At 45.4% G+C, this 27,173-nt stretch overlaps 1 protein-coding gene across 5 annotated transcripts; it reads right to left on the reverse strand.

Moving 5' to 3' along the window:
• Positions 1–1,671: 1,671 nt before the first annotated feature.
• Positions 1,672–26,771, reverse strand: fndc4b (fibronectin type III domain containing 4b). 5 transcript variants are annotated; one of them, XM_030353478.1, is made up of 9 exons: positions 25,681–26,762; positions 25,319–25,534; positions 13,528–13,643; positions 9,578–9,679; positions 7,946–8,048; positions 7,627–7,716; positions 6,893–7,065; positions 3,014–3,087; positions 1,672–2,826 (listed from the first exon to the last, which is right to left on the reverse strand). In XM_030353478.1, the coding sequence occupies exons 2-8, from the start codon at positions 25,431–25,433 to the stop codon at positions 3,037–3,039; spliced, it is 750 nt and encodes a 249-aa protein (XP_030209338.1). In that variant the 5' UTR covers positions 25,434–25,534; positions 25,681–26,762; the 3' UTR covers positions 1,672–2,826; positions 3,014–3,036. The 5 variants fall into 5 exon arrangements, with proteins under 5 accessions (XP_030209338.1, XP_030209342.1, XP_030209340.1 ...); XM_030353482.1 differs by lacking the exon at positions 6,893–7,065 and having other exon boundaries at positions 25,681–26,769; XM_030353480.1 differs by lacking the exon at positions 3,014–3,087 and having other exon boundaries at positions 25,681–26,763.
• Positions 26,772–27,173: the final 402 nt, after the last annotated feature.

The raw sequence follows: 27,173 nt of genomic DNA on the forward strand, positions 1-27,173 counted from the left end.
CCAAGATGCGTAGGGGGGAGTCGAAACAACGAACAATCGAACAAAAATGTATAATAGAACCATCGCAATGACTTTTAACCTGTTATATTAAGGTAAATCAAGCCAAAAAAGTTGCATAGTTCCCCTTTCACTCGTGTCTGGTCTCTTTTCTGGTCCAACTTCTTTTTATTCTTCTTTTGTTCCACTGACAGTCGCCTCTTGGGTCCCTTATCAGTCGATTGATCCATGATGAATGCAACAATTGCCTCGCAACTGGCTGTTTATATCTAGCCGGTGCCATGTTTGGGGGTGTGTCTGTGCCGTAAAGCATTTTCGAAAATACAATCTGACTACATTTTCGAGGCGCGATTGGATACTTCCACTGTGTCACATCCGGATTGTGTCGGTCTGAACAAAGCAAGTTGCGCATTAGCTTTTTCCTTGGAGAAGTGACTTGGGGCATGAAACAACCGCCGAACGACCCAGAAATGGTTGTAGAACGATTAGAACGACTCTCAACCTGCACAATTAAGGTTATTTTGGCTAATTTTTTTGCAAAGTGGGCCTTTAAAAACTAGGGTTTGCAAATATGCAGCAATAGTCAGAAAAGTTCTTGAGTATGTGTTTTTTAATTTAGATTTACCATTCAATATTGCAATCGCTGCTGTCAGTCCCATTGAAGAACATGGCAGCGCGGCGTGTTTTGGAACTATACAGGCTTACATGAACCGCGTGACCACCCTGCAGGCGAGATCAGAGAGTGTCGCAACTCTTGTCTCTGGGGTGCAGTAAGCGTTTCCTGTGCCGTGTTCCGATACCCGTACTTCCATGAGTATACTTAAAGGAAGTATACTATCCGTAATATTTCAGATATGAGTGCTGTTCCAAATCGAGTACTCTGTTGTGCACTAACCGGAAATTCCGATCACGACTGCCGCCGCGGCTCCTCCCCCGCAATAATCATCCCGCTTTGAAAGGTGAACTCTTTACCCCTAGCAGCTATAAAAAGCTATAAAAACTATAAAAACTACAAAATGACTATTAATGCAGGCTATGTGGAAAATGCGCCGACTTTGGCTCAGCCTGGCTCCGCCTCTTCCGCTACGTAGCTAAGATGGCTGCCGTTGAGTACGGAAAGTGTTTTTCGATCCACACTTCACGATTAGCCCGTTTTGAGTACGACATCCGGGTCCTTGAAGTATACTTCTTTTCGCCGGATCTGAATTGGAACGTACTACGTACTCAAAATTTGGCTAGTAAGTACGGATAGTACGGGTATTGGAACACGGCACTTGTAACGGCGAGCTCCACCAATCAAAGACCTCATGTCACACTTCAGGATTTATGGGTGGGGTAGTGGTAGATATTGCCCCGTTTAATTTGTGGCTTCTACAGGAGCAAATGCCATAGATTCACAATGTAACGGCGCAGGGTAAGTATAATTTGGATGGTTATGACATTAAGGCTTTTAATCAAAATCTCTATGATGAAAATTAATGGGATTTTTACTTCCGCAACCACTGTGTTGCGCTCTATTGTGTTTGTGTGTTTCTATTACCATCAACCAAGCGCTATTTATTATTTTGGATGAATGTGGGTGATATCAAGGATCTGAAACTGTTTTTCCTGTGAACTGAGTGGACCGCTGGATGAAATTGTAATGGCATTAATACAAGGCACACCTGACTCAGGTTATCTGCGTTACCATTGCCATTTTAATGTTCATTATTTCGTTACCACAGAAATAATTCTAACCACCTAATTTTCCAATCGCTAATCTATACTTCATTTGCACGTCCATATCACATACAGTACAATGTTGGTGCTGTACATGTTGCATGTACAGCACATGTTGCAGTGGAGCCAATGGTTGTTAGTGTCTTCAAATGATAAAGCAGGAATTCATTACAAAATAATAAACAATAGCATACATTGTTTATTCACATTGTGGTTTGTTTAGTGGTGGAAATACCACAATCCATACACACGCAAAAACACACTTGTCTTTTACATCTTAAATCAATGCCCTAGTAATTAAAACTAAATTTTCATAAACAATTTATTTTTTGACATCCTGAAAATGACCTTCTATAAGAAAATCCAACAGAAATGTCACAATGTACTCTAAAAATCTGGTTGGAGGCCGATGTCATCTATGTTTTGGAGGCTTTAGGCCTTTGGTATGAAATTGTAATCTATACAGCATCTGGAAGCAGCACAATCCTCATATGCAAACACACACAATACGCATCAAGTTCTTTATATTGCAGTGCAGGATTCTATCAACATTGAACCAGCTATAACAACAGAGCTCCTCCAGTAGGAGAGGTCAGTTTATGCGGATTGGAGAAGCCAAAATAACTGAGCTGCTGTGAGACGGACACTAGAGGGCAGTGTTTAGCTACTGATGCCACAACACTGAGGGTTTGTTGTTTGGTTTATATTTTTTTTACAAGCAGAGAACAGATAGTGGTCCTTCGTACATCCATGTCGGTGAAATATAAAATCTGTAAACTGCAGCGAATGTCTGAAGCACTTTCTCCGTCCGTCCATACCTGCTGCCCAGAAGCTCATCGTCAATATTCAGTACCAATCACAAACACCCTCGGTCTGGAGGGAAATCCCATTCCACTGCAGCACTATTCATCCGTTTCTTCATGTTCTGCAGTATGACAATAAACGACCCTCCATCTTATTTAGGGTCTAGGTTTATAAAATGTTCATCAGTAGAAAGCCTTCCAGGAAGAGCCTGTAAAGTAGACTTTAGCCGTGGGTGGGCCGAGCTGTGATCACACATCCAAACGCTCACACCCTGATTATGCTGATCGAAGAGGACCCCCTGTGGAGCTGAGGAGAAAAATGTAGAAAACTCAGGTGAACACGTGAGCTTTTACATCATCCTGACCTCTTTCCAAAGAAACAAAGCATTAAGAGTTAATTGACATGACGACTTGATGAATTCCGGACAATAATCAATGGTGTTTATCTTTCTACCGATCGCTGACAATTTTCCTTGAATCATTAGTTTACCCACTTCGACTTTTACCCAGACGCTGCTCATTGAAATACATTTTGTCCGTTGATGTTCCTGTTTTGGCAACAACTTTCCTGTAAGGTAAAACAAGGACAGATAAATCAGTATGGAGCTCACTAGACTGCTTTGAGAGGAGAGAGACAGAGAGAGAGACACAGGGCCCTATCTTGCATCCGGCGCAAGTGACTTAGTCACTGGCGCATGTGTCGTTGCTAGTTTACAACTGACGCAGAGCGTTCTTTTCCCACCACCGCCACTCGCCGGTAAATTAGGGATTGATCATGCGCCCCAAGGGGCGGTTCGGCGGAAGGAGGAGGCGTGTTCTGGCGCAAACGGTATTTCGCCGTTTCTGAATACCATTGCGCTACTGACCAGGAAATAGCTGGTTTAAAGTCAGTGGCGCGTTGTTCAGATGCTATTTTAAGGGCGCATGCATACATGCGCATGCGATGCATACGGATTGCTTGTGCACCTCGCGCATACACTTTGCTTCTCCCATCTACCTAGCCGCACATTCTTGGTAAATTATTTGGGAAAGAACAGCTGATGCAGCGGTAATAAGTTGTACTTTTAAATCAATGCATCTGCAAACACCGTACAGCAAACACATATTTTCTTGACAGAGACATCGTGTAGGCCTACATGCCCATAACTTTTAGGATTGATGAGTATTTGATCGTGAAAAACATTGTTTTACCGCGAGTGAGTGTTAAAAAGAATGAATGAATGCGGGCGCGCGTGTGTGCTCTGTTTAAACACACGCAAACTAAACACGTAACGCATAATACAATCAATGGCAATGTCTATTACCGCGGGGACACATGCATATTAGGATAGCATACAATACTGATAAGAAACAATGTTTATAATGTATTGCGTATATCATTAAATAGAACCACAGTTACCGCATATCATATGTTATATCATATACGTTTTCTTTGCCGAAATTTATTTGAGGACTCAGTATTTCTGAAGTTGTGGAAGAAAACCCCTTATTCCATTTGTGAATTAGGCCATATTATTTGGCAATAAACTGAGCCATTTGCAGTTTGAAATTCATGTGCATCTGTCTCATCGGAGACTGCAGACGCGCTGTCAAAATATCAACTCGTCCGATTCAAATGCGCTCATGGCTCTTAAAGGGGATGGGAGCTGGCACTCTCATTGGTTTGTTGGACGTTACGCCCAAACCACACCTACGGGTAACTAGGCTGCTTCAGACCAACCCTTTTGACACTTGCGCCGCGACGCAAGTGTCATTCATCCGCCTGTAAAATAGGGATAGCGCCGTAGAACCGCCCACAAAGCTACTTGCGCTTCCCACTTGCGTTTCAGACCGTTAAAATAGGGCCCACAGAGAGAGAGAGAGAGAGAGAGAGAGAGAGAGAGAGAGAGAGAGAGAGAGAGAGAGAGAGAGAGAGAGAGAGAGACACATAGAGAGGGAGAGAGTGAGAGACAGAGATTAAGTAATAGAGTTTCAAAAAACCAATAAGCAGAGAAAAGGATTGAGCAAAAGGTATAAAGAAATTGATGACTCATAATCTTGTCGTCTTGTGCACAGTATGTGTGTGGATCCTCGCATGCAGTGTTTGTCTGTGTGTGGGTGAGCATACTCTCATGCACCAACACGTGCCATAAGTCAGCACTGCAGCTATTTGGATTTATGAACCAGTCAATACTATGTAAATTGTGTGTAAGTGTGTGTGTGTGATCATATGTGTGCGTGTGCTTGTGTGCGTAAGTATACGTGTGTGTGTTTGTATTGGCATGTGACATATGGGAAGCTTCATCTATGTGCATTTGCAGTGCTATGTGTGTGTATTTATGTGTATGCGCATGTACTTGTAAGGGGTATGCACTTGCATTTGTCTGTGTGTGTGTGTGTGTGTGTGTGTGTGTGTGCATTTATTATCATCACATGTCCTTCATCATCTCCATTGATGTTATCCATCATCTTAAGTTATTGAGCTGACCCCCCACATGGTTTCAAACGCTGCACTAAAATCCATACCATGATGTCCCCTATAACCCGCGGCCTGTTGAACCATCCTGCGGTATGCTGAGTAGACGCTACGCCCGACAGCCTATCACTCAATCAGGCTTCCTCTCACCCCCATCAAGGGGTGGGGGTCCCATGCCGCAGTGCCATTAGCATTTGTTACTACAGCATGGGTTACCCTAGCATTTGTAACTGCAGCATGTGTAACCCTAGCATTTGTTATCGTAGCATGGGTAACCTTAGCATCGGTAACCATAGCATGTGTTACCATAGCATGTGTAACTGTAGCATGTATACCATACGATGTGTAACATAGCCTGTGTTACTACAGCATGTGTAACTGTAGCATTGGTAACATAGCATGTGTTACCATAGCATGTGTAACATAGAATTTCTGTTTTTACAGCATGTTTAACCATAGAATGTGATACCATAGCATGTGTATCCATAGCATGGGTAACCGTAGCATGTGTTACTATAGAATGTGTTAACATAGCATGTGTAATCACCAGTGATGCCAGTAACGCGTTAATTAGTAAAGCGTTAATTTTTTTACCGGATTGCCGATTGGATTGGGAGCGATGGAGTGGTGTGTGTCTATCTGTCTGTCTGACTGTCTGTCTGTCTGTCTGCCTGTTTGTGTGAGAGTGCGTGTGCGTGTGAAGCGTAAGTCTCTGTTAAGGTTGCGGACCGACGCCCCGCCCTCATGGGTAAAACCCTCCGTTTGTCGATGGCCATGCAAATGACCATGTGTTTTTCCATGCATGTGATTTGTTTACAATTATGTTAGTTTTGATGTGCCTTTCCCCGGACGTGATTGGTTGCTGCATCGGAAAGCCGAGGATCCAGGAAGACAAAATACGGGCGGGCTCAACATTGGCGGCACCTTGTATCTGATTTGCAGCTTGCCATTTAGGTCTTCAAATGCTGTTGTTCTTCAAATGTTTGTTACTTGATTGAGGCTACCAGGGAACTGGGCCAGGGTAAGGTTGTTGAAGGTTATCGAAAACCGACACGCAGTTACACCTTTGTTAATTAACACTAGGCGGACGTGTATTTTGGGAGCTTCTCTTTGGTTATAGTCATTTCTTTGATTTGGACAGCACCCAATGGTCCTTTTCTTTTTGTAGTTTTGCCTCCTCTGTTAGTGTTTAATTGATTACTCCAAGCTCCAAGGGTTAAATAAACAACTTTAAGTTAACCAACGAAAAAGAAAGTTAGTTTTGGCAAAACCGGTGGTCATTTTTTATTTTGAGGCGGCAGGGGGTGTTTTTGCAGCTAAATGTAACTAGTAAAGTAACTTGTAATCTAACTTAGTTACTTTTAAAATCAAGTAATCAGTAAAGTAACTAAGTTACTATTTTAAGGAGTAACTAGTAATCAGTAATCGGATTACTTTTTCAAGGTAACTGTGGCAACACTGGTAACCACAGCATGGATAACCGTAGCATGTGTTACCATAGCATGTGTTACTATAGCATGTGTAACGATAGCATTGGTAACCGTGGGATGTGTTACCATAGCACGGAAAACATAGCATGTGTTACCCTAGCATACATAAATACCAACATAGCAGTGTAAATGTAAAAGATGTCAAGTCTAATGGGCGAGAGCAAATATATTTGTCGGTAGGGACATTGTTGGTGGTTGTCGGGTTGACGCTGATGGTGGTTGTCGTGGTGGCTGTCGTCATGCTGACACTAACGCCAATGGTCGTGTAGTTGATGGTCGTCATGGTGGCGGCAGTGTCCGCCACGATGGCAGGGACGGTCGCCGCGCTGGAGGCAGTGATGAGGGTGGTTGCCATGGTGATGTTATGGCATGTGATCGGGGTGATGCTGGGGATCGTCAAGGGGATAAGGAGGTCCTCTCTGAGGTACCTTGCCGGTGTGCACGGAGCCGTTGTGATAAAGGGGCGAGCTGGAGGCTGAGGGGTGGTAGTAGGGTACGGCGGGGGCCCGGACCGAGGGCCGCTTGTTCTTGTCCCGCCCGCCACCGGCGGAGTCGTTGTCCTTGATGATGTCATACTGACGGCAGAACAGCGCGATCACGGCTGCCCAGCCGCACATACAAAAACACACACACACACACACACACAGACACACACACACACACACACACAGTTGCAAAGACACACACACACACACACAGTGACAAAGACGCACAAACACACACACACACAAACACACACTGACGCACAGACACACACACACTTAATGACTACAGAGTGTTAGAAATATGGTCAAATCAGGACCAAATATATGTATAGGCAACACTTTATAATAATGTGCCATAATAAATAGCAAACTAGTCATTACCTAATCCTTTGTTAATATTTGTTAATTGTTACTAAAATATCTATTTGGCACAAGTTAAAAGTTTTTTCATCGTTGATAAATTATTAGTTGTTTGCATAACCCTAACCCAACCGTAACACAAGACCCTAACCAGCGACACTCTGTGGTCAGTGAAAGAAAAATTATTAACTTGTGCCAAATTGACACACACACACACACACACACACACAACACACCACACACACACACACACACACACACACACACACACACACACACACACACACACACACACACACTGTCTCTCTCAGACCTACCAGCCCAGAGCAGCAACACGGTGGTGATGATGAGCAGCTCCCCGGTCTGCAGCTGGGGGGTCATGTCCAGACCCTCCATGGCAGGTTCATCTGGACACACAGAGATGTTTCACAACTCCATGGAGCTCATTTGTAGTCAGGTTTTTTGTGATCGGAACAATATAAAAATAATACTGGTGTTCTTGTGTGTGTGAGTTGTGTGTGTGTGTGTGTGTGTGTGTGTGTGTGTGTGTGTGTGTGTGGTGTGTGTGTGTGTGTGGTGTGTGTGTGTGTGTGTGTGTGTGTGTGTGTGTGCGTGTGTGTGTGTGCGTGTGTTTACGATGGTCAAGGACTCCGGCAGGGTAGTGGTCGGTTCTCTCCAGGGTTCTAAACTGAATGGTTCTGCTGGGCTGGCTGTCATCCTGCAGACCCACTGACTGGACCTGCAGACACGCACACACACACACACACACACACGCTCAGACGTATGCACAGTCACACACACGCTCGCACGTACGCCACACCAGAGTTTTGAGGAGAGTTCAGAATGATTAGATGAGGCTGTAAAGAGTAGGATGGGGGAGGGCTGACTAATGTATGACAGGGATGAGTGTTAGTAGACCAGGAATAATATAGATAATAGTGATGATATTGATCTCAAGGAGGGCCAGCAGCTCTACTCCATTACTGAGACACTTTGGAAAGAGGTGGGGGTTATCGAGTTTGCTGTAGTCACTGATATAAATAGGTTCTGAGGCTGCATTCTTCTAAAATAATGTCATGTTAGTGGGGAGAAACAGGTTGATGTCTCTTGGTTTTTTAATAGGTGATTTTGCAGATCAGCAGGTCACAATACCCAGCTGGGTCCTGCTGGCATGGGGTACTGAGGCAGGGTTATGTAATGGTGAGGGGTTCAAATCCCAGCCCAAAGGTTCTGGGTTGGAAGCTTGATGCCTGCAGTGCAACCTGATTCCACCTGTAACCTACCTGCTCCGAAAGGATATGTGTGAACAACATGAAAAACAAATTACTGTGGACTACTGTGGAGCGTGTGTGTGGATGATGGCTGGTTAAAGCAGCCTCAGACTGGACCCTGGGGCTGGTGAGGCTGCACACCTGTGGTGCATTGAGCAATCAATGTACACAGGCCAAGCTAGCCATCACTGGTTTAACAGTTTACAGGCAGCTAGGTGGAGTGTGGCACAGGCATTGCTAGACTTACTTTCTCCATGAATCCATCCAGTATGTTGCTTATGGAAATTCGAAATTAACTGTTTTTGTGCATGTTCTGTGTTGGACAAATCCGGGTCCCGGCGGCTAGAAAGCTTAATACCTTAATTCAGACATATTTCACAGGCACCAAACGATTGCAACAGGCTTCAATATTTTAGTAATTAGCCTTTAGGGAGCCTGGGACTAATGCTGCTATCCATTTGGATTTACGAAGTGGTAAAGTCGCAAATCTCCCAGCTTTCTTGCGGCATTTCACTGAGGCACACCCCTTTTGGTCGTAGTATCTCGTTGCTTTCAAAGTAGAGCGAGCAGAGCTGTACAACTCGCAAAGAAGATGGCTGCGCCCATAGTTAATGGGGGATGAGATGTATTTTCTTTCAATTTGTACCACGTTGGTGGTTTTAAGGTCGTTTTTAAAACCTCTTAAACACTTGATTTCATTGCTGCTTTAATCCGGTCAACAATGTATGCATTGCACGGTCTTGCTTTGCGTGCAATTCAATGTAAAGTTTTGTTTTGAAGCTGGTTTGCTAAAGAGGCTATGTTGCTAATGATGACTAGCCTGCTACTACTCCCCCTCGTGGCTCGACAGATACACAAATGGCAAACTGGAAGGCTGGAGCAAGGGAAATACGTCACGTTCTCGCTGAAGCTCGTCGTTCGTACCAGCGTACCATCCAAATGGATAGCAGCATAAATTAGTCTGGGTGGGGCTTGGGCTGGGACAGGCTCCTCTCACCTGGACACTGTAGTGCGTGTCCTCGTCCAAGTCCCACAACACACACCAGTGGCTGGAAGTGTTCACCTCTCGGATAAACCGCTGCATCAGCCCATCCTGCCTCTGTGTGGACCCACACACACAAACCCACACAGGCACACACACACACACACACATACACACACGATGAACACGCATGAACAAACACACGCAGACATATGATTAATCTACTGGAATGCAGACTGTTATATCACAAATGGGATTTTCCACCAGGTGTGTGACGAACAGATCAGTCTATCAGCCTGAAAGTCTGGGCTGTACAAATTATAATTATTGTAATTAATTGTTACAAAATGACAAATGACATTCAATTGCAACTAACAAGTGTTTTTCACAGACCTTGTGGTCAGGCACTTTGGACGTGTCATCCATTATTGGCTCGCTCAGTCGTGCCGTTTTAAACGAGGGAGTTGCATGATCTCAGTAATTTTGATGTAATTGTTTGGTTGTCCTCGGCATGCGCGCCTGTGTGTGAAAGTGTCAGGGTGTGTGGGTCGATGTGTGTGTGTCTCATTGTGAAGGTTTATGGGTGCTGTGGTCTTGAAGGCGTGACATCTGTGGGATAAAACACCTTGTGAATCGCACACTTTCCATCACCAAGTCACTCTGGACAGTCCAACACTCAACACAAAGCATACTCTATTTTGCTTTTGTTTACATTCCGAACCGAACCCCCTCACTGTAATCCACCCAGCCCTAATTCTAATCCTGCATTCTCCTCCTCCACTTTCTCGATTCATCCCCAGAACACAAACACATGACGACGGTTTCCATGCCAACCGCGAAAAGCAGACAAAGCAGCGTGGAACGACAATCCATGAATTCTGGCATCACTATCTCTCTTTCTCTCGCACACCTTTTGCAACCAAGAAGTACTCTCGGTTCCTCTGTCAGTACGTCCGTCCCTCTGACGGAACGTCTGTTCCTCTGTCGGCCCGTCCGTCCCTTTGCGGTGCCAGGGAGGTGTTGAGAGCAGCAGTTGTGTTGCAGAGATGTCCTCCCACTTTCCTCCACTGAGGAGCGGAGGACACCTTCCACGGAGCCCTGCTCACGGGTTCTTGTGTTTCTTAGATGAATAAGAGCATTTGGACTCGGTTAGAATTTAGTGGATTTTACTTACATCTGAGAGATGAATCTGACAATTATCGCTCCCCTCCCTCTCTCCCTGCCTCTCTCTCTCCCCCCCCCCCATCTCCCTGCTCTTCTCTTCCCCCCTCTCTCCCCCCCACTCCCCTCTCTTCCCTTCCTCTTTCCCCCCCAACTCCCCTCTCTTCCCTCCCTCTCTCCCCCTCACTCCCCTCTCCTCCCTCCCTCCCTCCCCCCACTCCTCTCTCTTCCTCCTATCTACCCCCCACTCCTCTCTCTTCCCCTCCTCTCTCCCCACCACTCCTCTCTCTTCCCTCTCTCTCTCCCCACTCCTTTCTCCCCCAACTCCTCTCTCCCTGACTCTCTCCCCTCCCCTCTCTCCCCACACTCCTCTCTCCCTCCCTCTCTCTCTCCCCACACTCCTCTCTCCCTCCCTCTCTCTCCCTGACTCTCTCCCCTCCCTCTCTCCCCATCCTCTCTCCCTGCCTTTCTCATCCCTGCCTCTCTCCCACCGCACTCCTCTCTCTTCCTCCCATCTACCCCACCCACTCCCCTCGCTGAGTAGGGGCACTAGTGACCACTGTTCTCCGTGGTCAGAACTCTGGCTGGAAAAACAAAACAAACCAAAGATGTTTCTGAATTAATTCCCCCCCAAGGCACCAGTGCTCGAGCAAGGCATGGGTGGCTGGCTGAGAGCGGCCACATCGCCTCGCAGTGCAGATAGTCAGGGACCAGCGGCAAATCAGGGGCCTACAGAGAACCGCCTACTGGTCAGGAAGAGTCTTGATTGATATGCAACCTCGATCAATCTTGGACGATACGCCCGGAACAGTAAAAATCAGAGAATTAATAATAAATAAATAAATAATATTTATATATATGCTTCTGGACTGAATAAACCCACTACACAAGAAGGGCTGCCTCTCCATTTCTCTGCGTTTATAAATCCCCAGCGCGGCTGACATCCAACATTGCGTACGTGAAACGAGCTGCGTTAGTGTTCGTTTGGCAACGGGGCTGACGACAGATGTTGTGGCTGTCAGGGCAAGACTGGGTCTGAAACAAATAAGGGGAAACTACACTGGGGGGGGGGGGGGAGAGGGAGGGAGGGGGGAGAGAAGAGGAGGGAAGAGAGAAAAGGGGGTGGGGGGGGAGGGAGGGGGGGGGAAAGAGAGAGGGAGAGAAAGAGAGGGGGGAGAGAGAGAGGGGGGAAAAGAGAGGGAGGAGGAAGGGGGGGGAAAGGGAGAGGGGGAGAGAGATGGGGAAAGAGAAAGGGGGGAGGGGGAAAGAGTGGAGAGAGAAGGGAGAGTATAGATGGGAGAGAGATAGAGGGGGAGATTGCAGAGGGGTTAAGAAAGAGAGGAGAAGAGAGGGGATAGAGAGAGGGAGGGAGGGATAGAGAGAGGGGAGGAGAGAGAGGGGACAGAGAGGGGGGGACAGAGAAGGGAGGGCTAGGGGAAGATAGAGGGGAGGGAGAGAGAGAAATAGAGGGGGAGGGGGTTGGGGCAACGACAGAAAGAGAAACATGGTGAGAGGGGGAGACGGAGGGTGAGAGAGGATGATTAAATTGATTGGAGGGAGCAGACAGGTGTGTCCGTGGAGACGAGGATGTGCCAGTCTTATTTTTTACACACATTTTGACACTACATAGGTAATTGTATGCAGCTTATAATAATGGTTAAAAAACATATATTTATAACTTTGAGAACTGAGCGGCGGAAATGCTGTTTACAATCTTTCTACATTTGGCGGAATTAAACCCAGTCCAGCCAGGTTTCTTTTTGCAATAAGTACAATGTTTGGTACTTTGAGTTGCCCTTAATTATTTCATTTTATTTAATGCTACGTAATGCTTCTGAGAGTAAAATTTGCCTTCTGGAAAACGTCACCAGCAGAGATGTCAGGGGAGGGTGATGAGCTGTGCGACTGTGTGTTGTTTTGGTGAAGACACCAATGAATGATACTAAAGACCTTGAGATCTCCCGTGATGACAGCCAAGAGAATAACGAACACCACACTACTATTGTTCGTCCCCATCAAAAAACGACGGATGATTCTCCTGCACCCCGACCCTGAATAAACCAGTAACAACCCTGGCAGACATTGAAGAGGATGAGGGATGCATTGTCATGAAACCAAACAAACCGGTCACAGACAATTTGATCTTGGGTCACAGATATCTCAGGTGTTTTGATCTGTACTGAGGCTGGAGGAAAGAAGGAACCGGAGTCACACCAGAATAACCCCAAAAAAGAGAAGCTGCCAATGAGGCAGAAGACCGACCAGGACTTCCCTGATCTGATGGATATGGTCCAGGAAGTTACTGAGGAGCAGCGTATGGAGGAGCTACCCAAATGGTCTGCATGAGAAGGTCGAGGTGCCCGAACTCCAGAAGAGAGGACCAACATGAGCGGGAAAGGGAAGGCTGCTCAATGTCCAGATGGGAGTCCTTTTTAATCCCCTCCGCTTATTTTACAATATACCCCGTGTCTTCACTCCTGTGCGACCTGCATGTGGCACCTTTTGTGCCACATGCTCGTGCTTTGAACATCTTCTCACACGTCATGGAGCAGCTCCAGCTCCAGACGATGGCCTCGGGGCCTTAAGTGTGTGTGTGTGTGTGTGTGTGTGTGTGTGTGTGTGTGTGTGTGTGTGTGTGTGCGTTTGTGTGTGTGTGTGTACCTGCTGTGTGTGTGTGTGTGTGTGTGTGTGTGTATGTGTGTGTGTACCTGCTTTGTGTGTGTGTGTGTGTGTGTGTCCCTGCTGTGTGTGTGTGTGTGTGTGTGTGTGTGTGTGTGTGTGTGTGTGTGCGCGTGTGTGTGTACCTGCTGTGAGATGGCGTAGCCGATGACGGTGTCTCCCTGTGGGACGCTCCAGGTCACCATGGCAGAATGAGCTCTTAGCTGGGTCACCGACACGTTGACCGGGGCCGCCGGCACCACTACACATGCATGCACACACACACACGCATACACACACTCACACACACACACACACATGCAAGCACACACACACACACACACACACACACACACACACACACACACCACACACACACATGCACACATGTACACATGCACACACACACACACACACACACACACACACACACAGTTAATCGACTTCAGATAAACACTGTTGGAGCACATTATCGTATACATACACAAACACAATACAATATATTGTATTAAATCAATTATGCTACATTTATACAACGGGGGACCTAAATCCAGCGATCTGATTGGTTCCCAACTGTTGTATAATGAGTGTATACATAACTGCTATGACGCCCGATCATTTTGTGAAAGTTTGCATATCACTCCGCGCCTGGAAGTAGAAACAGTTACAAAGTAAAACATATGTTGGATGATGGAGAGCGTGTAAATGTTGTTACTCCGGGAGTGAGCAAGGCGATGGAGAGACTAACGAAAGCTTAGGCACACAGCGAGTGAACTGCTCCATAGGATAAATTGCCGGCGAACCGCTCTATCGGAGCCTTCTCTCGGAGGGACGCTAAAGTGTGTTGCATAGCGACCGTCGATGCATAGCGGCAGCCAGGAGGGACTACTTTTTTGTATTCTTTAATTAAACGGCTATTTTGACTTTTTTGGTTTCTTTTTAAATGTGGTGTGTCTATGACTTTCGTTTCGCCATAATAGTAACCGTTGTATAAAAGCAATAGATCACTTCAGTCAGTGGCATGTGCTCATTATACCACTGTGAAGGGGGTCGCCGGCCCTCCGCTGCGCGTCGGGGCCGGACAACGCCCCTTAACAGTGGTATAATGAGCACATACCACAGCCTGGCGTGATCTATTGCTTAAATATAAACCAGCCTGGGTATTGCCGAGGCTGGGTCATATAGGCCATTGGTTCTCAAATGGGGGTACTTGGAGTTCTGCAGGGGGTACTAGGGAAATAAAAAAAATATAAAAAAAGCTAAAAAAGTAGCCCTTTTAATTTTCATGTTTAAAATGTGAAATAGAATACACAGGTGAAGAGGCTGAAAAAGAATCTTAGGGGTACTCTAGTAGAAGAAGTATGAGAACGTGTCGGTGACCCAGCTAAGAGCTCATTCTCAGAACTGATCTAGGCATTAGGATGTAGGCCTGTCAACACCATTAAGTCAATGTGCAGCGGGAAGCTAATGGAACAGCAGTGGACCCTGCTATTATTAAAGTTCAAACAAGCAGACCAGCAGAGATCTCCCCGACCATGATGCTGTATGTGGTGATTATGCAAATGAGCGCCATCAGTTTGCCAGTCCCTCCTGCGTGCAGACACACACACACAAACACACACAAACACACACACGCACACGCACACACACACACACACACACACACACACACACACACCCATAAACCTTCTCCTGCACATATACACACAGATAAAAACACACTCTCTCACAGAGACACAAACACACCCACACACACACACACACAAACACACACACAGACACACGCGCGATCACAAATCAGCATAAAGTGTATAAAGCAGAGTTGTAATAATTGATTACCTCCCATTAGTGCTCTGCAATCAAAACCCAATTCAGCTAACGGACAATTCGGCTAATACCCAGTCGTCTTATTTTATTTGTGGCTTTGTAATATTCTACAATGATGAATAGATGGAAGGAAGAAGTTTTAACCCAAAATATTTCACCTCCTGTGCAAAGGAGGTTATTAGTACTTGCATAACTTATTACAGTATATGATATCATATCAGTGGGACGTTTTCCAGTCAAACTGGACAATAAATGGGCAGATACAGCAAAGGTTTCCAATTCCCAAAAACACAAATGAAGATTCTGTACGTCATGTAACCAGGGCAAAGAAAAATAGTAAGGACACTGGCTCGATAGGTGGTAGCAGTCGGCCAGGCTGTGAAATGACAGCTTCCATTGCTGGTTTTCTAAGGAGCATAAACACAATCACATACCATAACGTAGAGGTTTGTAGAATGTTGGTGTATTTTAGTGTCTCTCTTATTGTTCACATTTCTAGTCTAGGAACAGGCCAGGGCCTCTCATACTGATACAAGGTGTTATCCCCAACATTCTGCCATTGTTATGTCTCAAGGTAGGTTGAACCTGGCCTCCGGGACATAGCCAGGGCAAATACCTTATCAAGGCTGAGAGTGCGTCTGTTCACCGTGTTATTCATCTATCCCCTTTTTGTATTATACTCGCCCCAAACCCTTTGGTTCGACGAGTAGAGGGTTTCGACAGCCGAGGAACAAGTCATCGACCACCGGGTCCACTATAGATTATTCAACCTAAATCTGTATCTCGCTGTACATCCTGGAATAAACCATCTATTCAACCCTCTAATCCAACCTGTCAAGCTGCTTTGTTTTCGACTTCAAGAATAACTACTACGACTGAAAATACACAACGCAGAGTCTGTCCGAACAGTTTAGAAATAAGCTGAAATCTAACATTTGGTGCCGTGAACACCGTCTTGAAGAGAGAGGAGTGAGAAGACGATTGCCTCTGAAGATTGCCCTGTGACCGAGAAGAGCGCGCGCCCTGCCTGGGAAGACGTCTGATCAACGCCTGCCCTGCCGAGGGACCCGCATCCACAACGCTGCTGAACCAGCGCATCTCTATGCACCACGTGGGAATCAACGGTGACTGAATCTCATTCCACACTCTCGACCAAGAGAAAAGAACAAGAAAGTAATCTTAAAATAATCTACACACACATAACTGTGATTATTATTATTTGTTTTACTATTAGGCTGCACTACATTTTGCTGAGTAATGAAGTTGTGTCATTAAGAGCTTGACGAAGTGAGGACCTGTATTAGTGATTAAGAGTTTGTGTAATAATCACTGAATATACGCCATATGAAACTATTGATTGTTTGTTGATAAGGCCTTTGGTCTGGTTGAGTCCTAGAATATTGTTTGTTGAATAAGCCTTTGGTCTGGGTTTGAGTCCTAGAATATTGTTTGTTGAATAAGGCCTTTGAGCTGGGATTGAGTCCTAGAATATTGTAATAGCATGTCATTCAAATGATTTGTCAATGTGATACTTGTCCTGAATATAACTTAGGACGTCTGGTTTGCTCAGGGCTTTTGTTTTAACGACTTGTCGGACAAGGAGTGAAACCGTAATTTGTATTGAATTCACTGGTGAGGTACATGAATCGCTAGAGTTTTTTTGTTTGTGCTATGTTGTTTTGATCCCCGCCGAGGAATCATCTGTATGTTTTTTTAATCGAAGAGGGAAAAAGTGTGCCATCATCTGTTGTTGGCATACCGAGCTCCGTGGGAGGCGTCTATTTGTTTCTTTCTAAGCAGCGATTGGTCGCTAGTTTTAGTTACTTTACAGATAGAAAAAGATAGAAAAAATGCCGAAAGGTAAGGCAGGAAGAAGGCAGAGGAGGAGGAAGAGGATAGCAATCTGAACCAAAGGAACAAGATGTTTTTGAAGTGGAGGTTAGAGAGATTGATCTTTATTCAGTTAGCGAGACTCTGTAACAAAAAGAGAGATGAATTGGAAAAGACAACTGCTCTGAAAAAAATTAGAGAGCAAATCAAACTGCTTTGCCGACGAAATTCGTTTGTTCAAGGATGAAGCGACTCGGAACAAAGAGCAGAGGAAGTTCACAGACCTACACACGACGCTAGTCGGAGAAGGACTGATAGCGGCCCGCCCCCTCGACTCAGGGCCCCCAAGTGGGGGTGACCAAGGAAAAGGAGGAGGAACCTTGGGAGTCTATGGTCGCATGTACCCCAACGGCCATTGTGTGGCCCAGATGGGGAATACATCTTCCCTGGTGGTTTACAGGAGTCGAGACACAGTGATCCGGTCATCTGCAGTACCCCCCACGTGCCACGGAAGGGAAATCCATCTGCCCCCACCTGACTATGCTAATCATGATGCGATCCAGATCCCACAACAACCCCCCGAGGTGAGGCCTGGAACAGTGACTAAGAATGAATCACGCATTGGAGGATTTGATGACAACAAACAACCACACTGCAGTGTGATGGGAGGCGCAGCAACACCACACATGATGACCAAAGATGAGAAAGACAGATAGTTAACCTCAGGCCCTTGAAGAAGATAGAAAGCGCAGAGGGACGCACAATCCTCTATGAACCCTCCAGCCCGAAGGACATCGAAAGATGGAGTACGGAAATCGACCACCCGAGGAGAGCAGGCCTACAGCCATGGATGAAACTGAAACAACTGATGCTTCTGTACGAACTCCACCCCTACGATGGGCTTGCCATATTGTTCAAACACCTGAGCAGCACTGAGCGCACCCAGATTCGATACGAGGTGGAAGATGCCCTTGGAGAAGACGGAATGAGACCAGAGAAGGGATGGGAGGCCATAAAGGCGTGGATCCAAAAGCACTCCAAGGCACAGGTCAACTGGACAACAATCACACGTTGTTTGCAGAAGGAAGACGAGAGTCTGGACCAGTTCAACGAGCGCTTCTTCGAATGTTATTTGCTGCACTCAGGCCAAACTGAATATGATATGGACACCATCGACCAGTCACAGGACTTGCCTTTGAAGACCATGTACCTCCAGCAGTACCTGCCGGAGATCCGAAGGGGAGTAAAGACAAGGTTTCCCGGCTGGGACAACCAAAGCAGCACAATGGCAGCGATCAAGGAGTTCGGAGGAAAAGGTGGATCGAGATGAAGAAGTCAGGATTCGATTCCTGGCTGACGAGAAGAAGGAAATGGCCAGGGAACGAGAAAGATTCCCCCAGTCCAACAGGGACAGAGGACGATTCCCCCAGTCCAAAGGGACAGAGGACGATTCCCCCAGCCAGTCAGACAGAAAGAACCTCGACCATGCCACAACTGTGGACAAATTGGACACTGGATAAGAGAATGTAAAGCCCCTCGAAAGATGTACCGTGACCGCTCCAACGAGAGAGTAGGGGAAGAAAACCGCTCAGACAAAATGAGGGAACGATTGAAGAAGTTACAGGCGAAGAGTGTTGAAGAACTCAGCCGCCTGTGCGATTCAGTGTTGGAAACCAAGAATAACACCAACTTGGAATGACACTCGTTAGATTTTGGCACGCAAACTAACTGATACGCGGTGAAAAGTAGGGAGTGTTTGAGTGTTTGTTATTTTCATTCCTTTATTTTCACAAGAGGTTAGTCTTCGAAAGATGCTAGGACTTTTGTCACTGCCTATCTAAGTTCATGTTGGTTCCTTCTTGACGCAACTGCTCAGCTTTAGAACATTTTGTTTGTTTTGTTTTATTTTTGAACAAAGGTTCAATCATTCATTCATTCACACAAGGTTTATTGAGAACTATGATGACTGATTACTGATTACTGATATAACCATTTTCGAATCAAGCGATTTATTTTTGTATGATCATTTTTCATTGTTTATCGGAATCATTTTGATTATTATTAATGTTGGAGGCTGTGACAATGCCTCCCCCATGACTGATACTGCACTTTTTCTTTGTTTCATGTTTCATCGTACCTGGGAGATCCAGGAGACACGGACACTTGTTGAGTCCTTGGGAGGAGTCCTTGAACTGAACTGTGTCTGTGTTTGTCCTGACGCCCTACTACGAACTTTCATCCTCATCCCCCATCACACCTGCGGTGGCCATCAACTGGAAAATAACTCTGTTGCAAACTGCTACTCAAACCAACTGAGTCATGCAGTATTGTCTGTGATGTTGTTGTGCCAAGCAGAGGGAGGTGTCTCGACAGTTGACTTTCTTGATTCTTTAAAAATGTTTTAATCATGAGTAACCTAATGAGTTGTTATTTTCTTTATTATAGTGGCCTACACCTGGTTTACTTGTGTATGATTTGAATTTACTTGTCCTATTGCCTTTTATGCTTTCTTTCATTGATTTAGTTAATTATTAATAGGTCACCAGAAAATACACTGAATTATCTTTTTTGTGGGTGATCTTTAAACTATGTTTAGTATGATCAAGAGGGAGGAATGTAGAATGTTGGTGTATTTTAGTGTCTCTCTTATTGTTCACATTTCTAGTCTAGGAACAGGCCAGGGCCTCTCATACTGATACAAGGTGTTATCCCCAACATTCTGCCATTGTTATGTCTCAAGGTAGGTTGAACCTGGCCTCCGGGACATAGCCAGGGCCAAATACCTTATCAAGGCTGAGAGTGCGTCTGTTCACGTGTTATTCATCTATCCCCTTTTTGTATTATACTCGCCCCAACCCTTTGGTTCGACGAGTAGAGGGTTTCGACAGCCGAGGAACAAGTCATCGACCACCGGGTCCACTATAGATTATTCAACCTAAATCTGTATCTCGCTGTACATCCTGGAATAAACCATCTATTCAACCCTCTAATCCAACCTGTCAAGCTGCTTTGTTTTCGACTTCAAGAATAACTACTACGACTGAAAATACACAACGCAGAGTCTGTCCGAACAGTTTAGAAATAAGCTGAAATCTAACAGGTTGTAATAGATGCCATGCCTCTAGATCTAATCCAAACACACACACACACACACACACACACACACACACACACTCACATCATCCCATCATACGTGTGATTGAGTCCGTGTATCAACACGTACATCATATATTTAAAGCAATGTACCTCTTGGCTGTCAGGAAAAGAGAGAGGGGGACACACACACAGACACAATGGGAGGAGAGGTGTTACACAGCGATGCCAACCAGAAATATGTTCAAAGCTATTCTCCTTGTTGCCTGTCACCAAGAGAGAGAGAAGGAAAGAGATGGGGAGAGAAAGTCAGATGAACAGAGTAGAGCAGGAGGGATAGAGAGAGAGAGAGAGAGAGAGAGAGAGAGAGAGAGAGAGAGAGAGAGAGAGAGAGAGAGAGAGAGAGAGAGAGAGAGAGAAGAGAAGAGAGAGACAGAGCAAGAGAGCTGCAGAGAGAGACGGAGAGATGGAGCACAAGAGCGAGAGAGAGAGAGAGATCCAACTTCTGCCACTGCCTCATCTGAATTCTTCATCCAGAACAGCGGGCTTGTTCCTAGTCGTGATTGGTTAAAGACGTTTTACAGACAGTGTGGACAGACAGAGACAAGTACAAGTGGCTTAACAAAATCTCCTACTGACGACACACAGTGAGAGATTTGACGCAGACATACAGAGAACCAGATGAAGACAACAGAGTGTGAATGAAAGACAGAGTGGGAGAGAGAAAGAGGATGAGAGAGTGGGAGGCGATCAGGGGAGTGAAACGATGAGAGTAAGACTTGGATAATGTTTTAAATCCACTGAGTTCTTGATGACCTTGAAGACAGAGAGAGAAAACGAGATTGAGAGGGAGAGAGGAGGGTACACCGAGTGAGAGAGAGACATAGAGAGGCATAGAGGAAGAGAGAAAGGGAGGGAGAGGTGCAAGAGAGACAAGTGAGACAGTAGATTGCACTAAGAGTCAAGAATTGCATTTGGGGGTACTACTAGAATATGGTTAGTCTGTATGAAGATTTATTATTATATTCTAACATATATTATTATTCTCACTGTTCATTTCTGCAAAACCAATTTCAGTATGTCGCTTTAAGGCCCGCCTCCCGAGTAGCCCAGTGTGCTTTGATTGGTCAACACGCCACTCTGTCGTGATTGGTCGAACGCTTTGACCGTGTCGGCAATCAGGGGGGCTTCGTCCCCCTACTTATGACATCACTTCCTGTAGAGCTAGATTCACTGTATATTATCTGCAAATTGTAGTAAACCTTAATGCCCTGATTCATATAAGAGACCAGTCGTCTCTATCCCACTCCCAAGTCATTTTGTGTCCCCACATACAGTAAGTGTTTGTGTCACTTATTGTATTTCTATGACAATGTTGATCCTTTTTGTAGCCTTTTAGAAGGTTTTTCATCTGCCTTTTAATTTATTGATTGCAGCTACGCTTCAAAAACATTCAAAGTGGCATTTATTTGTCATGATTATCTTGATAAACAAAACGTTTTCATAAAATTAAGCTTTGGAATGGATTTTCGGGAAGAAGCAAAGCGAGCATAAACTTCAGGGTTGCCTCACAAAAACACGTGTGTCTAGTGCCAGTCCATTGCAAAGAAGTCCGTGGGTCATTTGAAATGTTTTATTTGAAACATCGTCATAAAATAGCACCAAAGCTCAGATTACTGACCTACGCAAAAAACATGACTCAAACAACAAGCTGAGTGGTTTCAGGGATAGCAGCATCCGTATGAATCACCATGGCAACAATAGAAAACGTTATCAAAACGCATTTGAATGCTGAATCTTTCTTAATGTTGCATTTCCCACTGAGAACACGGGTCCACTGAGAATACGGATCATTTTGGACGATCTACACAAACAACCTTTCTGTTGTTAGGTTGGAGGACAGGCTGAGAGGAAAACCTCTTAAATCATTCAGGTTATGTTTTACAAAATGGTTGAAAGGTAAACTCTTGGGTTTTGTTTGTTTGATTGTGACTTCAGAGTTAAACATATGTTCTCTCTGTGTCTGACTCTAAGCCCAAATATAACTATGTACTTATTCTTTCAATTTTGAACACCCAGAGAAGCATTCTAAGGTATGAGCAGCAATTATGCAATGGTTTGGTATTCCTACGAAACTAGTACCAACATTATAGTCCTTCTTTTGATGAACTTCTTCGCTTCACCGATTAATTCGGCACTTGGTCTAGCTCCGGGAAATAGACACAAAAGAAAATAAAACGTCATGGATCAAGTAAGATGGGTGCTTCCAGCCATATGACAAAAACGGGTGTCTCTAACCGCTGATAAATCTTTGATGAAAATATATTCCTCAGTCATCATTCCATATAAATATGCTGTGACCTTTCAGTTGTGAAATAGGCAATACTACCTGACTACGTTATGCATGAAACAAGATAAGAGACCTTCAGGGATGGTCTGAATACAAATTGATACTGTACAAGAAGTATTATTGTCACGATACTGGATTTTCCAACTTCGATACAAGACCGAATGTGAAGCTACGAATTACTGCGAGAGACAGTGCTGCGATTGGCTGGGAGGGAAGGGTCTATGTGGGCACTGTAGTACTGTGTGCGTCAACTCGCTGTCAGAGAGAAGAGTGAGAAGGTGCAGCCTGTACTAGTGTATCCACACTACTGAAAATGAGCATTGAAAAAAATTCAAATATTCAGTATTCATATTTTTGACAACAATTATAAGAGGTACGGTATACTTCTGAGTTCTTTGTTCTGGGTACTCTGAAGTATTGAGTACAAAATAATGTACAATGTGCACAACTATGCACATTGTACAATGCAATCCAGAATAGCCTTATTACAGCAATCGTATCTCTGTCACTGCAGCTACTATAATAAACTGAAAGATTACCTTTATCGGGATTTGGTGAGAGAGAATTTAGTAAACTGAGGTATTGCCAGAGAAGGCACCGCCACCGCCACAAAGACACACGCAGGTCGTGAAACGCTTAAACCATAAAACATTTAAAACCGTTTTATTGGTTTATAGATTCCCGGCTAGCGTATATAAAAGTTTATTAAACAGATACTGGTGATTTTACTTTTACAGATAATGGAGTGATAGATGGGGAGAGAGTAGGGGAGACAGAGGAGTGGATGGTTGGAGAGAAAGAGAGGTAGAGAGAGAGTCAATGGGAAATAGAGGTTCTCAGTCACACAGCTACTGAGGTTGGATTATTCTAAGGGATCACCCTAAATAGGGTGTATTTTGGGGAATTGATTTGAATCCCAAAGTTCAATGATTACTATTCTAAACTATACACTTTACAACATGTGTAAATTAATTAACCATTATTTTACATTAGTTAATGCAGTATAGCAATAAAGGCCCACTATGCAACTTTTTTAGCCAAAATTACATTAATTATGCAGAGAGTTATTCTGATGGTTCTGCAACCATTTCTGGGTCGTTTGGTGGGTGTGTCATTGCCCCTTGTCGCCTCTCCAAGGAAAAAGCGCACATGCAACTTGCTCTGTTCGGACCGACACAATCCGGATGTGACGCAGCGGAAGTATCCAATCGCGCCTCGAAAATGTAGTCAGATTGTAGTTTCGAAAATGCTTTACGGCACAGACACACCCCCAAACATGGCACCGGCTAGATATAAACACCAAGTTGCGAGGCAATTGTTGCATTCATCATGGATCAATCGACTGATAAGGGACCCAAGAGGCGACTGTCGGTGGAACAAAAGAAGAATGGACCAGAAAAGGGACCAGACACGAGTAAAAGGGGAACTATGCAACTTTTTTGGCTTGATTTACCTTAATATAATAGGCTAAGAGTCATTGCGATGGTTCTATTATACATTTTTGTTCGATTGTTCGTTGTTTCGACTCCCCCCGACGCATCTTGGCGGAGAAAGGGAATGTTTCTGCCGGCGACCCGCCGCCCACTCTCGCGGGAGTCTCGGCTCTCGCAAAGTAACAAATTGCTTTACGTCTCAGACCCCCAAACACGGAACCGGCTCGATATAAACACAAGTAACTAAGGGGTTGTTACATTCATCATAGATCAGACGACTAAAAAGAGACAGAGAAACCCAATGTCGGAGGAACAGAAGAAGAGAAAAGGGAGACTGACCGACAGAGAGGCCAGACACGAGTAAACGTTGGGCAAGCTTTTCAGGAATAGCGTGAACTGAAAGAAAAAGAAGACTGCAAATCAGACGCCGACTTGGCCGTGTTGCTTTTGAAATTGAAAGTACCCTTGGGTGAACTTTGTCTTCGTGGTATTCTTGATGTTGATAGTCTCCATTTTGTTGTGAGCCCTGTAAAAATGTGTCTTCTCGACTGTTTTGTTGTGAGCCCAGTATGTTTCTAGCTTGATTGGTTGCAACCAAGCAAGCACCTTTGTTTCCATGGGTGTTTTGCGGTTCGTCTGTCTCGTCCCCCAGATACAGGCTCAATCCCTGAATCCAGGTTCTTGTTTATTTAGATTATTATGTTGGCCAACACTCTTACACTGATGGTTCTGTTCAACCTAAGATAAAACAATTATAATCTAGGATATAAATTCTCCCCGTCGATAAAGAAGGATGGATTTATGTTTATTGCAATACAAATACACAATTTTAAAAATGTATAACCTTGCCTACACTTTATGAACATCTACTTCGCACATGGCTCGCGTAGAAGTGCATGGGGAAGGGTCGTCAACGAGTTGTTACGACAGTGTTGTAAAATATCTACTACGAAGCTGTAGGGGGCGCTGTGTAGAGAAATGTGCGTGCCAACCCAAGAAAACAGCGAAGAAATGCCCGATCCTGCATAGTGGGCCTTTAAGAGAGGAATGTAATCATTTACTGATGGAGTTCATGCTGTTGAATGTTGCTGTGGTCAGCTGGATGCAAGCTGCTTGTCATTAATCACCCCTACTGTCATTGATAAAGTTGTTTTGAATTTGATTTTAACTAAGGCCATGGTGTTCAAGTCATTAATTTACAAATGATGTCATGTGGTAATACTAATGGTATTAATAATGCTTATTACGGACACAACTCATGTTAATTAATGATGTACCCTGATTTTAAAGTGTTATCCAATATATAACATGTCTTGACTATAGGGCACGCCTATAGGCAAGCCTTGATGCATGTGTAGGACATGAAGCCAGAAGTTAAACAAAGTAAGGAAAACGGGGGCCTACCTGCTCCCACGGCCGCCGGTCCTCGACAGCAGGACGCCAGGAGGGAGCAGAGCAGCAGGGCCAGGTCGAGGTGGAGCCAGGCCCGGACGGGTGTCATGACCTTCACTTGGTCCATCAGGACTGCAGACTAGATGATTATGTCCTCCACTCCACCCCTCCGCTCCCGATGCAGACACCGGCCTGGTACCTGAGTCCCAACCACGGTTCTTCCGACACCTTTCCCGGATAAATCGGGATCAATAGTAGTCAGTTACCGCAGGCGCAGGCGAGTGGAAACAACCAATTTGAAAAGAATAATAAATTAATTAATTAAAGTGGGAAATGGGCGATCTAACTTCCCAAAAGCGTCTTAGGTAGCCAACCTGTAGCCCCCTGAAAACGGATGCCTGGACGTTGAGAACTGAACCCAGCGGGTAACAGGTGGTCCAGAACCCGGTGAAGTCTGAACCCAGCGGGTCACAGGTAGTCAAGACCCGAGTAGAGTCTGAACACAGACCCCGGTAGAGTCTGAACACAGACCCCGGTAGAATCTGAACCCAGCGGGTAACAGGTAGCCTCCCGGACCCCGGACTCTGTACCGAGCTGTGCAGGCCTACATGCTCTACACGAGAGTTGAGTTCCCACTTGACGTGACCCACACGCCTGGCACCAGAGGTTTCAGTCGTCGCCGGAACAGCCGCTGTTCAGTCCGGCATCGTCCTCCTAGAGATGGATCAGGAGGGAGGGATGTCTCTGGCCAAGCAACCAGACATCTTCAGGAGGATCCGGGAGATCCGAGACGGGAAATGCAGACCAGATTAGCGAGACCAGCAGCAGACCAGTCCGGGGTCCACCTGGTCCTGTAGACCAGCACCAGACCAGTTCTGGGTCCACCGGGTCTGGAACGGAACGTTGTTTGTTTCGCGGCTAACGCGCGTCCGTTACGTCGCCAAAAACACGATAAAGGTCCAGAATAAAAAACGATCTCCGGTAATGCAGACGGACTGCAGAGCTGCTGCCAGTCACTGACGGGAGAGACACACGCCAGCCCCGCACTGGGATGACTTAGCCGAGAGTGGGAGGAGGAATATGTGCGTGTGCGTGCGCGCGCGCGCGCGAGTGTGTGCTTGCGCTTGTGTGAGAGTTTGCGGTCGTGTCTGAGTGTCCGCGCGCGTGATAGTATGCGGGCGCGTTTGAGCGTGAGTGTTTGTGTGTGGTGCTTGCGCGTGTGTGAGAGTGTGCCCGCGCGTGTGCATGTCCGTGAGCTCAGACCTGTTGCCAGCACCAACAGGCGTCCGCGTCATCGTCGACTGATTCAGATGTCTTGTGCAACTAAGATTCAGAAAGAACATTAAAAATTAACTATGATCTTCAACTAAGAACACCGTGATCTGAGAGGTAATGATGTGATGAGAGCACAATGACTGTCTGAGGTGCATATTCAACAGGTGCCTGTACAATATTTTCGCGTTTTTTCTGCTATGGGTCACGTGGTGCTGCGGCAAGCCGGAGAGTAAATTAGAAGATGGCGCCACTAATTGGCTCCGGGCTCTCCGCAACGGTTATTAATTACCACGCAGAGGAATTTATCTGTTCAGCTTAAATTAGGAATTAAAAACTGAACCGATTCAACCAATAAACGTCAATAGGATGATGGAATTGAAATGAAGTATAATGCGTCACCCTAACCCTAAAACATTAGGGAATATCTGGCCATGTTGAACATCCAAGTCAATATCACACAGGGGGTACGGGTGGCATTCTGACATACATATTTAATGTATTTAGATATGACGACAGACAGACATTGAGGGAACGATGGATGGATAGATGGTCAAATGTTCAATCAGTTCAAACACTACTAGTTATACTGCTA

Source organism: Gadus morhua, chromosome 4 (genome assembly GCF_902167405.1).
Source record: "Gadus morhua chromosome 4, gadMor3.0, whole genome shotgun sequence".
In the NCBI taxonomy this organism is placed as follows: Eukaryota; Metazoa; Chordata; class Actinopteri; order Gadiformes; family Gadidae; genus Gadus; species Gadus morhua.